Source organism: Folsomia candida, unplaced genomic scaffold, assembly GCF_002217175.1.
Source record: "Folsomia candida strain VU population unplaced genomic scaffold, ASM221717v1 Fcan01_Sc017, whole genome shotgun sequence".
Lineage (NCBI taxonomy): Eukaryota > Metazoa > Arthropoda > Collembola > Entomobryomorpha > Isotomidae > Folsomia > Folsomia candida.
In genome coordinates this window covers 1,916,162-1,932,045 of record NW_019091209.1, presented here as the reverse complement: position 1 = coordinate 1,932,045, position 15,884 = coordinate 1,916,162, and the positions used below count along the sequence as shown (strand labels likewise).

At 42.2% G+C, this 15,884-nt stretch overlaps 1 protein-coding gene across 13 annotated transcripts in view; it reads right to left on the bottom strand.

Annotated features, from left to right (window-relative positions):
• Positions 1-15,884, bottom strand: part of LOC110856740 (forkhead box protein P1) — a 60,523-nt gene that overhangs the window by 23,741 nt on the left and 20,898 nt on the right. For 3 of the 13 annotated variants that reach the window (XM_035857309.1, XM_035857313.1, XM_035857315.1), the window contains exons 1-2: positions 13,302-14,718; positions 6,269-6,382 (exon numbers count right to left, since the gene is read on the bottom strand). In XM_035857309.1, the coding sequence (XP_035713202.1) occupies positions 6,269-6,382; positions 13,302-13,346 (159 nt within the window). In that variant the 5' untranslated portion in view covers positions 13,347-14,718. Of the gene's footprint in view, positions 1-6,268; positions 6,383-6,475; positions 7,092-7,160; positions 8,323-13,301; positions 14,720-15,884 lie in introns of those variants that run through there. The other 10 variants (XM_035857316.1, XM_035857312.1, XM_035857314.1 and 7 more) reach the window with 8 other exon arrangements.

The following is a 15,884-nucleotide window of genomic DNA, read 5'->3' as shown; positions in this document are numbered from 1 at the left end:
TGGTGAAGCCAATGTACACACAATATAATGCACATACACCAAGTAAGTATCGTGGTAAGTGAGGCGTTGATAACTACACGGCCGTGAAGTCGATTCTTCTCCGGTGAGTCAGTCTGTATCATTTTTCAACAAACAATTTAATGGAAATTATTCGCAATCCGCTTAATTGGCTGAATCGGTACACAAGTTGAAATATTATTGGTATAACTAGGCTAACAAAGGTGGTGGTGGTGGTAATGGGGAAGTTTAGGGAAAATAAATATACACGATAACGATAACGACGTTGATAATCAAGCCCACCACCACTACAGCAATTATCTCGAAAGAGAGAAGAAAATGCGCGATATGAGACGATCCAAGTAAGAAGAACAAAACAAACATGGCTCTTTCTACGGGATCAGGCGCCGCGGAAAAGCTGTGGGGACATTAACAGGGGAGGGACGGGTTTATATAAGATGGAGAGATGATGAACAACCCTGGGGACATTGTCCCCCTCTCCCCTTCCGCGGCTCCTGCTCGGTATTAACATACATTGCATCACGCCTCCTGCTTGATTAAGGTGCGGAAACATAATCCGAGTTCAGCTGCTAATTCGATTCATTATTTCACTTCATCCATCCATCTTCCTCACCCGAGATAGCGCGGCCGCGACCCTGTCCCACCCAACCCAGGAGAGAAGACCGAGGAGAAAGTCAGCCGCCCAACCAACTGTGAGTAAAAGCCAGCCAAGCACGTGAGGAGAAGAAAAAGAAGAATCCCACCGTTATTTCGAGGATTTGGCACATGAATACCAACCAAAAATACGGCCCAGGCCACACCACCACCCCACTAAAAAAACTATATATGTCCCTCTCTCTCTACTTCCTACTTTCTTTTCCGTGTTCTGCATGAAGAAGCCACCACCACCACCACCGCCACTACCACCGTGGTGGGTAAACAATGCCTCACTTAATTGCTTTTACACTTCTTTGCACTCCTCGGAAAAATATGCAGGTTTCCTTGACAACGCCGACTCGCTCGCATGGCAATCAAGTCTCACCCACCCGCAGTACGAGAAAGCAAATACCGAGCCCCCGACTTTTTATTTGTAATTCAAAAAACTTTTTTTTATTCACTTTCTCTCTCTTCTCGCCCTCTTCCTTCAGATTGTCACTGTTTAATTTCAATGAATATAATCGAGACCCAGTCAGTGGTTTGAAGAAGGAGTGAGTAAGGCCGAGGACGAGGGGAGTGGTGGTGGTGGAATGTGGGACCCATGCTAATGCGAAAAATCAACCTTTATTCGGATTGTGATGACACCAGCATCTCATCATCACACACAGCCAGCCAGCCTTCCCTACACTCCGTCACACACAAGTGTCTGATTGAGGTCCCGACTTTTTGTTCTGAATGCTAAATACCTGGCGGAGAGGGTAAAAAAAAAGTGGAAAAGAGTTATATATGAACCAAGGGCGGAGGATGGTTGGTGGCTGATTATATAAACATTTCCCTTCTCTCGCTGACGTCCCAGTGTCAATCTTGGTCGCATCCCACTTGACGGGTCCAAAACACGTCTCATCTTTTCTCACAGCCGAAATCTCGGGAGAAGAAGAACAATGTTTCTATATTGAGAGTGAGGCTGTCCGTGGAACAAGTTGGTCCCAGAGGTTGCGGAACAGAAAAAGTTGGCAAGATCGTCCTCGTCATATTTACGGGATGGAGGGAAAAGAAGTAAGCGTTTTTAATGCGGTGTGGGTGCAACTTCCAGCCCCACCAACCTCTTTTTCTCTCTCCTGCATGATTGCTCACGCGAAAGAACTAACTTTGCTGTCCCGAAAAATGAGCAATGTTTCACCAAGATTGTGCTGTGTTTTAGATATCCTTTTGAAAATAAATTTTTCATTTGACTCGACTCCTCTTCTACATGATGACGTTGTGGAATTCAGAAAATGATAATTTCTCAGAATAATAAATTCCCGTGCGGTGCGGTAAACCAAACCAAACCAAACCTTCAACTTTCTCTGCGAGAACCAACAACTAGAAAATTATACATCTACTTTTTTTGCATTCTTCATTTCTCATCAGGCACAAAAAAAAATATTCCCGTAGACCGACCCGAGGGAGGCAGAAATGTCAAACCGTGGGTGGAGGAGAAGAAACCCGTTTTCTCAACGTGCCCCACGGAACATCATGTTCCTCGGATTCGTGGTTTGCTGCTGTGGGGAAAGCACTTTTTTGTGATTTGTCTGAGACTCCGTTTTAGCCGCCCACGAGGACACAATGGAAAGAGAGAGAGAGAGTTGTCGGCGTGCATATTAATTTCCTATAATTATTGGGACGCCGAGCAAGCAAGGTGCCATGTATGCATTTTTATCGGTGCGGGACTTTAATTATGTTACGCTGAGAATTATTATTTTGGTGCTTAGTAGGCAGTCAGGAAGAAGAAGGGTTACTCTCTCCGAGAGAGTTTTGTTGACTTCGTCATTTTTCTTTGAAACTTCTTTTGCTTAATGACGGTAATATTTCCCATCTCAGCCCACGACAGGTCATTATTACGAGTAAGTAAAAGCTTACCCGCCTTCGGGGCCGTTATCGAAGAAGAACAAGAAGATGTGAGAGAGAGAGAGGGAAAAAATATTCATCAATTCATTCATGCACTACATATCCAAAACCCGGTAATATTCTTATACCACGATAACCACCACCACCACCACCACAACAGCTCACGCCACGCCATTATTCCCTCCTCAGTATTGTTTCACTTTCTCACTTTCTCACTTTCGACTTCTTTCTTTCTCGGGCAGATTTGATTATTCGACTCGGTTTTAGTTTATAATCAACTTCAACTTCTTTTAAATTGATCTGCTCTCTTCTTCTCATCAATCCGCCGCAGCAGTCGCGCGACGCTTCTTTTTTCCCCATCGAGAATTTTAGGGGGGACTTTTTCCCTTTAATTGCATGCAGGGAGTTGAGACAATGGTGGTCGTGGTGGTAGGGTTGCTTCTAAAATGGGAACAATAAGTCATTGTGGAGAGATGGACCTCGATGGGAATGTTTACACTACCGCCGCTTGCTTTCTCCCCTGTCCATCCGAACATCACATCACCAATCTATCGCGGAGCGCAATTACGCCTCTGTTTATTCTGCAGATGGATGCCTGAGTAATCTAAACAACTGACGAAGTCCTCTCTCTCTCTCGGCAGGCATTGTGTGTCCCTCGGAGCAATATCCCCTTCGCCTTGGCCTCCTCGCTCTATGTGTGTATTTGTATCGATCATTTCCTCCTCCTCTTTCTTTAACAAACATTGTCCGCCGCGGATGCATGGATGTGTTCAATCCGCAAATAACACATCGACCCACCTCGACCAACCAACACCACAACAAAATACGAAATAAAGTAAATCATCATCCATGATGAGTATGATGACGAACGGATTTTGAGGCAGGATTCCGAGCTAAAAACCAACGATATTGCTGCTTCTCTCTTCCTGGTAAATAAAACAACAAGCAACAATAATAACCAAACCAAACCACGAGAGAGAGAGAAGAGAGAGAGTCACCCTCTTTTTATATTTATTTTCCTCCCCCCAGAATTCAAACTGCCATCACGACCACCACCACCACCACCACCACTTGATTCAAATACGACTCGTCATCCCAACACAACACTTACTTATTTAGTTTAAAATCTGCTCATTCACGACTTACTCGAGAGCCGGGTGACGAATCTCGAAGAGTTGGTTCAAGTAGCAAAAAAAGAAGAAGTGACTAAAAATAAATACCCTTTATCGACGAATCGGTTACCCAATGTCTCTCTTTTTTTAATACGTGGTGTGGGGAATGATTGACGTGTATGATATTTAAAAAGCCTGGCCTGGCGAGAAGGGGGGGGGCATCGGCGAGGAGTGTTATTATTATTTGCGTCTATCCGTTGCCATGCATGGGAGTCATGATAATGGGCTTGTTCCTCTTCGTGAAAGCATTGTATATTGCACCCACCGTTTGTTTACTCGTGCCAAACAAGAGGCAGTGGTGGGAGAAGGAGGAAGATTGGAGAAAGCCATGCACTCACTGCTATTTCAAGCAGAATAAACACATGACTGTTTTCTTTGTTGGGCTAAACTAAACAGCCGAGTAGGAATCTAAACAAGCTTCTCTGCTGCCTGCGTCCCAAATTCAATTGAGGCAGAGGAGGACGACATCATCCAGACCGTTCATTCTCCCTCTGTTGCATAAACAAAGTAAATTGGATACAAATTTCAAAATGTTTTCTAGTTCCCATGCCATACATAATAGATATGAGGAGAGGACCATGACTAGTGGCTGACTGAGTGAGTGAGAAGAGCACAACATTTACTTTAACTCGACACAACGCCCCGTCCACGACAAGCCACGCCACGCCGTGTATCTCACTTTGTGTGCGAGGCTGTCTGTCTGTTTGTTGTTGGACAAACGAGGAGAGAATCACTGGTTGGAGTCATTAAAATTCTCAAGTTTTCTGTACAGAGACGTCTCATTTTTTCGTGTAAAAAAGTCACCAATAAAACAATTTCTCAAGTTGGGAGGGAGAGCGTCCCATGCAAATTGGTGGAGGTGGTGGTATGAATAATGCATTTCGAGTGGCATTTTCTCACCTCAAATGTCAAAGAATATCAGCATCAGCATCATCATTTTTTGGGTGACACGACACGACCCACTCTTGTGTACATACATAATCAGTAAAGAAGGTTTTCAATTTTTGAGCCAGTCGTATGCAAAACGGTACACGGTACGTTGACGGATTTTGCAAATGAAATTAATACTTTTTGTGACGTAGGCAGACCAAAAAACATGAGTGATAAGGATCAGATGTACATAGGAATAATATGGATTTAAATCGAGCCAGATTTTATGTACACGCTTAGAAACCCAGTATTAAAGTAGTACCAAGTGGTATTCATGTACCTATGACTCTACCAAAGTGGTATTGATAAGTCATAGATCGGTATTAAAGTTTTACCAAAATGATATATACGAACCAGTATAGTTAATTTTAATACCAAAAGCGACTCTACCAAAGTGGTATTGATAAGAGTAATAGTGTTACCATATCGGTATCAAATTTTTACCACCTAGTATAATTTTAACACCAATCGGTAGCACCTACATTACCCCCTAGAAACCAATACGTGCCTAACTACCCCAGATTTCCTCCATGTAGCGAAACCGAGTCATGTTTTCCAAAGTAATGATGAGATTTGATGTTCATTTTTGAAAGTGTCACCTCCTCTCGAGATGAATTGTGCTCTTGAGAAATTGAGCAAAGTGTGGGCCGACGAGGACGATGTGCCTGCCTCGGCATCAATTAGTGGAGGAGGCAGGAGGCATGCACGCCGGTGGAGGGAGAGGATTGATTGCAATGAGGAAAAGTTGAAGGAATTAAACAAATTGCTTTGTTTCTAATTAATGGCAACTAAGAGTGGCGTCGGGCGGCTCAACTCTTTTGAAGTGGAACGTGAAAAAGAGTAAAGTTTACGTTTTCTAAATGAGAAAGTTTTTGGAAATGGAAAATTGAACTGTCGCAGAGAAGATAAAGGAATTGGATGGATAGAGACGGGCAGGCTGGCGTAATTTTTGTTAAAGCCGATTGATAGTGACCTAAAGATGAGTGTCAGACTTTCGGGAGGATTTGAGAACAAAAGTGACAAATTCATCTCTCAGGGAATTCTTCACAACTTCTCCTATTTGCGAGTAGCTTATGTACCTATGAGACAATGGGAGAGAGCAAGGCGAGGGCGAGGGTAAAAGTCAGCCCCTAATCCACCTGGCATTTGTCTTAGCGTTAATTAAAATAGAGGAATGGGATCTTTGGAAAAACAAAAGATGAAAAATTAGCTTCATTTCTAATTATAACTTTCCGTAAATATAAAGCTCTTTCACAATTTGTCCACGCAACCCACTCGTCTTATTCTCACTATTTTGTGACTTTTACTACAAGGACAGGACGACGACTGGTGGTGGTGGTGGTAGGTTGAAATGAAAAGCTCAAACTTTGTGACATGGCAATCAACCACTCTCTCCAGAGAGTATGAGTGGCATTTAAGGTACATAATCACCTGTCTCCCCACCACCACCACCACCACCACCACCGCTTTCTCTCGTCTTTGTCTCCTCGTCATAACACGGGCTGCACAAATTTCACCATTTCTTACAATTACGTCGATTAGTGTGGAATTGGACCCGGGAGAAAGTCGTCGACGATTTAAATGTGAACGGGGCAAAAATTATGATAAAATTACAAATGTCTAACCTGGCCACTGTCCTCGTACTCGATGCTTCCGTTCGGCGTGTTTGCAGCGGAGGGTCGTTGCGACAGATTAATAACGCCATCACCGTCACCGTCTCCGTCCATTATTGCGCCATCCTGAAAAACACAAGAGACCAGATTGTTCACATGGTTCATTTTAAAGCATCTCACAATCTTGACTGGCATCTCGGTCGCTTCCTCAACAATCACCTCATCAATATTCCCCCCGCAGTGGTATCATCTTCCTCCATATGCAGATAAGTACGTTGTCATATGCAAATTTGTAGTACGAGGTAAAATTAGCGTCACCCCGAGGAGGACAATAGCCTCAAGTAAGTAAGTGGCATAATGATACAAATTTGTGTTATAACAACACCCTCTTTCTCAAGGGGGTCCATCCACGTCCACTCCATCACGCCATTTACCCCCAGAAAGGAGGAGGAAGACGTCTGACACTTATTTGTCGTAAAATCATCCGGTTACCCGCATGAATCTCAATCTCAGCAAGGAAAAAAGAACGCATTCCTTCACGGGAGAGGACAGAACAGAAACTTGAGACGTACATACATACATACTGAACTAGAAGGAAAGCACGCTGTTCATATACACACACTCCATCATTTTTCCCCGTCACCACCAACCAAACCACCAACACAAGCAAAAGAAAGCAGAAGATGCAACTCTTTACAGATTCATACACCCCGACTCCTCAGAAAAAGACGAAAAAAATGAGGAAGGAAGTACGTAAAGAAGTTGTGAAGTGAAATAGAGGGCAAGAAAGTCTGTTCTCTCCTTTCACCACACAACAAAGAAAGCAGAGGAGAAAGTCTAATGATGTTATCTCTCTCCTTTTCTCCGTAGAGAATCCCGTCGTATGCAACAACACAACACTTACATCCGATTTCTCCTGCCTCATCTCCCCCGTGAACATTTATCCTTCCATGGATGCGAGTGAAGATAGGCCACTTAAGCCACTAGCGAGCACTAAATGGTCGGATTTTTATTATTATCACCCACTAACAAACCAAGACTGGCACATTCACCAACCAACCAGCTTTCTCTTTAGTGAGCCGGGTTGTTGTGTACCGTCTCAATTTCTACCACTGGACTGGACAAGGAGGTAAGAATCCAGAATTATTAGTGAGAGCCTTGCCCGTCTCATCATAAAGTTAACAAGACGTTTTATACATACGTTACATTACATTCCTTGGTTTGGTAATAAATCTCCCCGTAAATTATTCCTTCCCCACTTTATCCTTCAATGAATCATTTTCTGCACAAGTGCCAGAAGAAGAAAGAGTCCATAAATCGAAAATGTTGCATGACGAGGACTTTGTGGCTTTTGTTTTATGATGTACTTGAATTATCACTCGCGAGCATCTTGTACTTTTCTTATCGCTTCTCGTTCCCTCCCTCAAATTGCGTTCTCTTCCATCCAAAAACCAACTAACCGGATAAACTACTACAACAGAACTTAATGAGTGGTGTGGTGTGGTTTTGGTGTGTGAAGTGAAGGAGAAGAAGCCATTAGTTGATTTCATGATATTGTTTTTGACACCGCGGATACCTTGTAAATTTCCACAAGAAACAACCCACAAAATGATTAAACACGTTACACGCCATTAGAAGAAACCTTAAATATTTTCAGTGTCAGTAAACATATCAGATTAAACAATTTCCTTAATCAATCGACTTTATGGTGTCTTATCCACCACCGTAACTTAACCACCGTTAAAAGTGCACTTATTACTTATGATCACACACGTGAACCTTCGTCTCACTCGTGCCGCTTTCTCTCCACTTTCTCCCGATGAGAGAAAGCAAGCGGGATTCACTACCGAGATTCACCTGGTGTCAGTGAAAACCAGGTTGAGACAACCAAGCAAGCAATAAATGATTCATTCCGATAAGTACTTGTTGTTAGCGGGATTGGTTTCTTGTTTAATATACGTGCGGGTAGTAGTAAACTGCATGTACATGATGATGACATGCACAACATGCACATACTGACACGCCGAGGACTAACTAAACCCAACTAAAAGCCAAAGTAAAGTAAAGTGAGGAGTGACTGGATATATCAACCGAGGAGTAACATTATTGAGACACGTTGTTTTTTAGAGCAGCATTTTATTCCTCACTTTATGTATGTATCAAAGTAAGTAATACGTTTAGGACGGGGTACGTATATGTACATACAATAGTTGGTTGTTGTTGTTGTTGACGCTTTTCGTCGTGGGGCTGGTTGGGAGAGAGAGATATGTATCCAAAGACTTGAGGTTTTACTTTACTTTATTCCATACCATCCATCCATCCATCCTCCATTTGTTCGTCGTCCTGTTTTGTCTGCCTGTTTCCAATGCAAGGATAAACAACAGGCGAATTCCCAAGGCCTTGTTGTTATTGTATTGTCTTGCTGCTCTGTTATTTCTTCTTGGCGATGGATGGATGGCTGTGTTAATGTAATGCTGGTGTTCCTGCTGCACCAATACGAACGAACTGGACTCTCCCAACAACAACAAGGGCGATGTAAAGTAAACAACAAATAGCTTTTTCATCCAATTCTCTACCAACCAACCAACCAGTCAATAATAATTTCTTTTCTCTCGTGCAATAAACTCTGAAACGGCGTTTTATTACTGAACAACCGAACCCATCTCTCGAGCTGGATTGTGCTATCCCCGGATTCTGATGAAGGGAGGGAGATAATAATGATAGGCAAGGCTTATCATTATTATCCGCTAAGTAAATAAATAAATAGTACGGCTTAAAAAAATATCAGGTTTTTAACAGTTTTTGCAAAAATTGTTAATATCTAAGAAGTAGGAAATATTTGTGAGACGACGTTATTGTCATTGTATGATGATGATGATCATCATCAGAACCACCATCGCTTTTGTATGCATGCATGTGCAAATTACTAAACAAAACAGAATAACAATACGTGGTTTTTAGTCATGTTTTCTTCTTCGAGAGGAGGAATGCCGTATGTAAATAGCGGACTCATAAATAATATGCAATCACTGCTGCGAGAGAGTTGAACAAGGTCAAGAAAGTGGAGATGAGATTCATGGAAGAACAAGTTGGGCTAGGCGTAAATAAAGACGAAATAAAGACGAAACGAGGGGAGGGGCGAGGTGAGACGGCAAAAAGGAGAGAATCCAGTCGGCAGTCGTCTCATCTCAGTCTCAACTTGCTCTGCTCGCTTTATTTGCCGTGTTGTGTTGTGTAGTTGGTTGGTTAGTGGTGATGATGATGCCGTATTTTGTGCAATGTATTTTTGTAAATTTAGACAGATGCAGGAAATTTGCACAGATATGTGCATCACGGGACTGCTGATTTTGCACGGATTTTTGCACTTTTCGAATTTGCAAAAAAAAATGTCTTTTAATGGCACCCAATTTTGTGAGAAAGTACGTATTTACGTGAACCATAAATCGAGATAAGGACATAAATAAATAAGTAAATAAATAGCTAAATAAGAACACGCATTATCCATCCGTCATGTTTACGTTATCTTGTTGTGTGTGTGTCTTATGATGATACCTTGTTGGCGTAAACAGAAGATAAGGTTGTAATAACCATGCGACTCATGCGAATGATATGCAGTATAAACCACGACACACGTGGGGGGTTTGGTTGGGTTATGTGATGTGATGATGGAGTCGGATAATGAGACGAGCGAGCGAATAATAATAACGCAGTCTGTCCAATTACTCTGTATTTGATCCCATTCAGCTGAATAAACTGACACTGACAATAGCCCAGGACGTGTATATTATACATATGCATATTAGCAGTATGTCCATCCATCCACCGTGGAAGGAGGAGACACTCACAAAAGGTCGTCGTCGTCATAATCATTTTCTCACTCATTACGGACTTTGTCACCTCATCAGTGGCCGAGGAACAGTGTCCCCACGCTTGTTCGATGTCCGTATCATCTCCCCATCTTATATAAACCCGGCCCTCCCGCCATCCTACAATGTTAACGTCCCCACATGTCCCCACACCTTCCGCGGCCTAGAATAATCGTACCACGACAAAAGTGTCCTAATAATGAGCGGCCAGTCTCACCATGTCCACGTAAGAAGACGACGCCGGAGTGATTTCGACAATCATGTAACCACACTAAACAACTTTCTGCCTTGGTGCTTAGCTTAGCTCCATTTTCGGGATTGGATTTCCCAATCAATAACGCTACTTTGAATGTATGCTGGAAAAGTAAAACTGCTGACAACATAAACAAACAATAAAACAAACAGTTGAGCAAAATCAATAGTCTCACAAGCAAGGCGAGTGGTTGGTTCTCTTTTATAACGAACCAACACTACATACATATGTGTTCTCATAAGTATAATATAAATATAAGCAGCAGCAGCAAAAACCTCACTCTGTGTCAGGCAAGCCAACCCATTTCCTAGGATTCCAATTATGTGTAACTTTAACACAACAACAACATCGACATCCATCGTCTGCTGCTTGTGTACTCTTGCTTCTCTTTTTACATATTTATATTATTATTCTCTCTCCTGAAAAACCAATACCAAACGAGAACCAACGCCACGTTCGTACCGTTTGCTAACCCACTCAGAGAGGAGAAGACTCTCTTTTCAGTACATCCAGGCTTTTAACTGGGTAAATATCAGTCAGCTACATGGACATGATTTTGTGTCTGCCTGCACATTGACGATGATTACTTTACTTTTTCAGCAAAACCAAACCACTAAAAATGAACCAGCCTACACAATAACCAGCCCCACAAACTGTTTCGTATCTATCTACGACTACCTTCCGCCGATGCTGATGGTGTTGGATGGATGTCCTCCTTCTTTTTTTTAAACCTCTTGTTTATTCCAGCCCAGCCGAGCTGTTTACTCGCTATCTAATCAACAACTTTGGTCTAATTCGTGGTAAACAATTCCAGAAATTTACTCTCCCTGCCTGCTCATAATCCATCAACGCGAGAGAGTTGAAATCTTTACGACTAAATAAAACTGGTCCTGCTTTTAATCATCATTTTCCCCTAATGAATCCTGTCCTGGAAGGGTGAACCACTTATTCTGCAATTGTCGACTCAAATATTCCAGGAGGACGAGAATTGGAGTTTCACGACATTATTTTATTCAGTTCAGGAGATGTAATCCGAGAAAGGAACATGTATGGCTTTTGTGAACGTCACTGCCTGGCCTGGCCTGGCCTGACTAATAACGACGACGAGTGAGTGAGACGAGGCCGTCGTGGTGGTGGTGCATGGTGACGAGAGATGTATTGTGACAGGATGCTGCTGCTGCTGGTGAGAGTACATTACGTAAGTAAGTGAGTGAGGAGAGAAATCAGCTCTTTCATGTAACTCAAACCTGGATAATCTTCTCTCCCAGCAACCTTTTCCAATGTAACGAAATATGTTCATCAGGAGAGAGAGACGAAAAGTGAAAGCAAAAGCAAACCTCCGCCCAAAAAGACCAACAACTTTATTACAACTCGGATTGGATTAGTTTACCGAAAAGGAGGAAATCCTAACGTAACGTAAGGTTGGCCTGGAGCGAGTGAAAAAAAGCTGTATCCCTTTATTCCCTCGTGGTGGTGCACTCATGCTGAAACCTAATGCAGATTAAATTATGATGTTGTTATCATTTATACACCATATTTATCCAGACCAACAACAAGTCGGGCACTTATCTTGGATAGTTTGAGGAGGAGGTGGATGGGGAGAAGTAAGAATGTACAAGAAAAAATACTGAAATTCATATTTATTCATGCCCCAGTGACATTGAATTTTAGCACGACTGACAAGCAAGACAGGGGCCGCGGAAGAAGGTGTGGGGACATTAACAGGGGAGGGCCGGATGGGGAGATGATGCCGACATCGAACAACCGTGGGGACATTGTCTCTCAAGCTTCCGCAGCCACTGAACGATATCGAGAGATCTTTGTTTTAATGTCGAAAAGAAGAGCAAGAACAACACCGAGAAGAGGAAAAGTGGTAAACAAGTCTAAATTCAAAACAAACAAAAACATTGTCAAAAGTGGGAAAGAATAAGAAAACAAGTCGTCGTCGTCTGATATTTTATGTGGTTTGTTGCTTTCCGAATAACAAAACTGGGAACAACAAGTCTCGTACATATGTACATACATCCTAAATTCTATTTATATTTGCACCACCTCAGAAAACACCGTGAACAACACGGTATTTACAAAGTTCTCGATTTCCTTCTTCCACTTTCTTTCTTTTCGGGAAGAAGAAGGTAGGGGAAAAATAATGACGAAATGGATGGGATACGAATTTTATTCCTTGTCTTCCTCCCCATTTCTGAGAAGGTTACAGGGACAGACGGACAGAGATGAGAGAGGAAGGAACGGAGGATGTGGTAGATTTATGGAGTCCAGATTTGTCGCCGTGCACTCTTTATTGGGACGGAATAAGTGGATAAGATTGATGCCAGTTCGAAGGTCTTTTTGCCACTTTGTTGAATAAAACATGAAACATTTGATGATAGATGTAGATTAAACGGAAAAACAAGAAACGGACACTGCCAGACATACATACATAGAAGTAATCAGGAGTGCATACATACATACATGTCTCCCTCCCTCCTGCTTGGCCTCAATATAAGCAGATTTTTTAGGAGGTGGAATAAGTGTGACAAAATAAATTCAATCGTAAAGCCGACCTTGTTAAATTTTCGACTTGAAGAAGAATGGGGGATATGTACACCGAGTGGACATTTGTACATATCACGATACATAGCATTCTGATCAGATCATTGACAGGGAGGAGTGATGCTGAATACTTAACGTGATTTGACGCCCCTAGAACCACCACCAGTCTTATCAGCCTGCAAGATCGTATTCGTAGTGATACATACGTCCAAAGTGAAAATTCAACGAGTTTTTTTTACCCTCAACCGGGATTAGTAAGTGAACGGGACATGGTAGAGCGGCACATGGTAAACTTGGGGACAATTTATGAGCACGGAATTCCTCACGAGGTGCATGTGCGGAGAAAGTTGGAGAAATATAAAAATGAAAAAAGTACCGGTGACAGCGTGTCTTCAGCCTTATCCCACACAGGTACGTGCATCTGGTCCTGCTTCAGAATGGATCGAGATGGCCTCAAAAGTTCACAAACTTTGCTACCAATCTTCTCCCTCCCTGGCGTCCAATTCCTCTATTTATTGATTTTCTTCAGACTATTTAAGTAAGGTGGGTGGGTGGGTGTCGGTGAAAGCGACCGTTTTAAAAATATACACCCGCTATAGTCTCAAGTTCCCGAGAAGAACACGATATGCCGGATATGTCGTCGAGGAAAGCGTGATTTGTTACGTTAATTTCTCAAGAAATAGATATATCTGTGACCTTCTACATATTCGTGAATGAATGACATGGAGAGAAAGTGGACCACTCTAAGTTTCTTTTTTTTCTGGAAGAAAACGACAAGTCTGCCAGCTTTTAAAGTTCTCTCTCTCTCCTTTTTTTACCGGTTCCAACACGTGGTCGTGGTCGTAGAGAGTTTCCACAAAATAGAAATATTTATTATCACACGACTACACAGTCTGGCTTGCACTGCGACGTCTTCTTGGTCTCAAAACGATGCTGTCGTCTCAGTCTGTCAGACGTTGGTCTGGGTCTCGTTCGTCTCACTGTGGACGGACGGATGTTGCTCTTATCAACTATGTATTATCTTATCTTATCAAGAAGAAAATGGTATTGGTTCTGGTCTGGTCGAATTGTTTGTACATCAAGGCAGCCGAGAGAGAGAGGAGGTAAGGTTTAGCAGCAGCCACGGGAATGGGAGAGGAGAGAGAAAGGCGATGAGTGTATCGAGGGCAAGATCAACTTGTGTACTGAACTTGTAAAGCAGTACACATCATCAAACATACATGTTTGCTTGCTTGCTTGCTTTCCCTGTTGTGTGTGTACTTGCCTGCGCGATGTGGCCTCTTCACAATATTTTGTTGTGTTCTCCTCCCGAGGAAATAAATCAATACCGGCGAATGTAGTGTAGTTTCCCAACTACTTGTTTACCAAGCCGGGTAGTAGCCAACCAACAGAACAGAACAGCAGGCTTTTAAGATGTACTAGACTCAAAGTTCCCCAGAATTCTGTCATCAGTCAACAACACCGTGCCACCGGGAGAGGAGATGATACCCGTGCTTTCTCCTCTGTTTGTACTTGTGGCGGCTTGCGGGAGGAAAACATAAGCACTCATTTGTTCAAATTTGCTGCTTTCTTCCCACTTTCTTAATCTGGATGGAAGAGAAAGCGGAAGGAAGGAAACAAACAAGAATTTTCTTCAGCCTTAACTGCATCCTGAACTCATTTCCATGCAATAACAAGAGGAGGAAATAAATTCGCACCCTTTTTCAATTGCCTTTTACGACGAGGAGAAGATAATAAAAAAAGTTGGAAGATGAATGAATGGGAAAGTAGGTGAAGGCGAGATGGATGAAATACAAAATATGTATATGGGGAAATATATATGTATAAAATAAAAAATGTGAAATATATTTCCGAGAAAATTTTCACCGTCTTAATAAACCAGTGTTTTTTTTCCTCCGGTGCCTTGATGGGAAAGTAGGTGAAGCCGAGATGAAATACTACAAAATATGTATGTGAGGAAATATATAAAAAAATACGAAATATATTTCCGACAAAATTTTCACCGTTAATAAACCCGTCTTTTTTTCTCCTCTTTTACTTATTCAACTTGAAGGGAGATGGGAAACCGTGTATAAAAAAATGAATGTTGGACCACACCGAGTTTTCCAAACTGTCTGAATTTGACTGACTCTGAGACTCATTGAATGGTGAAAGTGGATTACAATTAAGACGCTGAATGGATCGAGGAGGAGGAGGCGACGACCGAACTGATGAAGGAGAACGGCAGAGAATTCGGAAATCTATGCATATGAGGAAACCTCTCGAGGAGTGTCACAATATTAAAAAAATGGTTCGTTGGAATTGGAAAAATTAATCGGGTTGAGCAGCAGCAATCTGGTACCCGACCGACGAGCGAGGAAATATGTCTCTTCGTTTCCCATTCTGTTTACCAAATGAAGTAAAAAGAAGGAAGTTTAACTTCTCGCTTGAGAAAAGTCAATCTTCTCCTTGCTGATTTTTTCCCTAGCTAACAAACATTTCTGTATTTCGCTTTCATTCAATCCAGTTTTTTTATATTGGATTAAAAAAAGAGGAAAAGTTGTGTAAGGAAAAAAATGAATCATTTGTAATTTAAATGTCAAGAAGAGAAGAACAATTTTAAATAACAACTTGCAAACAATGCTTCAGTTTGGATGATAAAATATCTAAAATTCTGTACGAAAACTGCGTGCTTCCACAAATTGAGTTGACTGATTTTGAGTGGCACTTAGCCCTTATTACTGCTATCCCGTCTGTCTTGTTGTGGGGGGATCTGATCTCCAACCAGACCACCCAGTTTGAGGAGAAAGTGGCTCGAATGAATGCTTTCATTTGCTAAATAGGTATCATCGCTTTTTAAGACGCTCTTGAAAGCAGTGAAATGCTGACGATGGGTGCGAGGAGGAAGTTGCCTATTTGCCTTTCCTTCCCCCCTCCCCCCCCCACCCACCACGCTTTCCGATAGCGCAAGGAGAAGGTG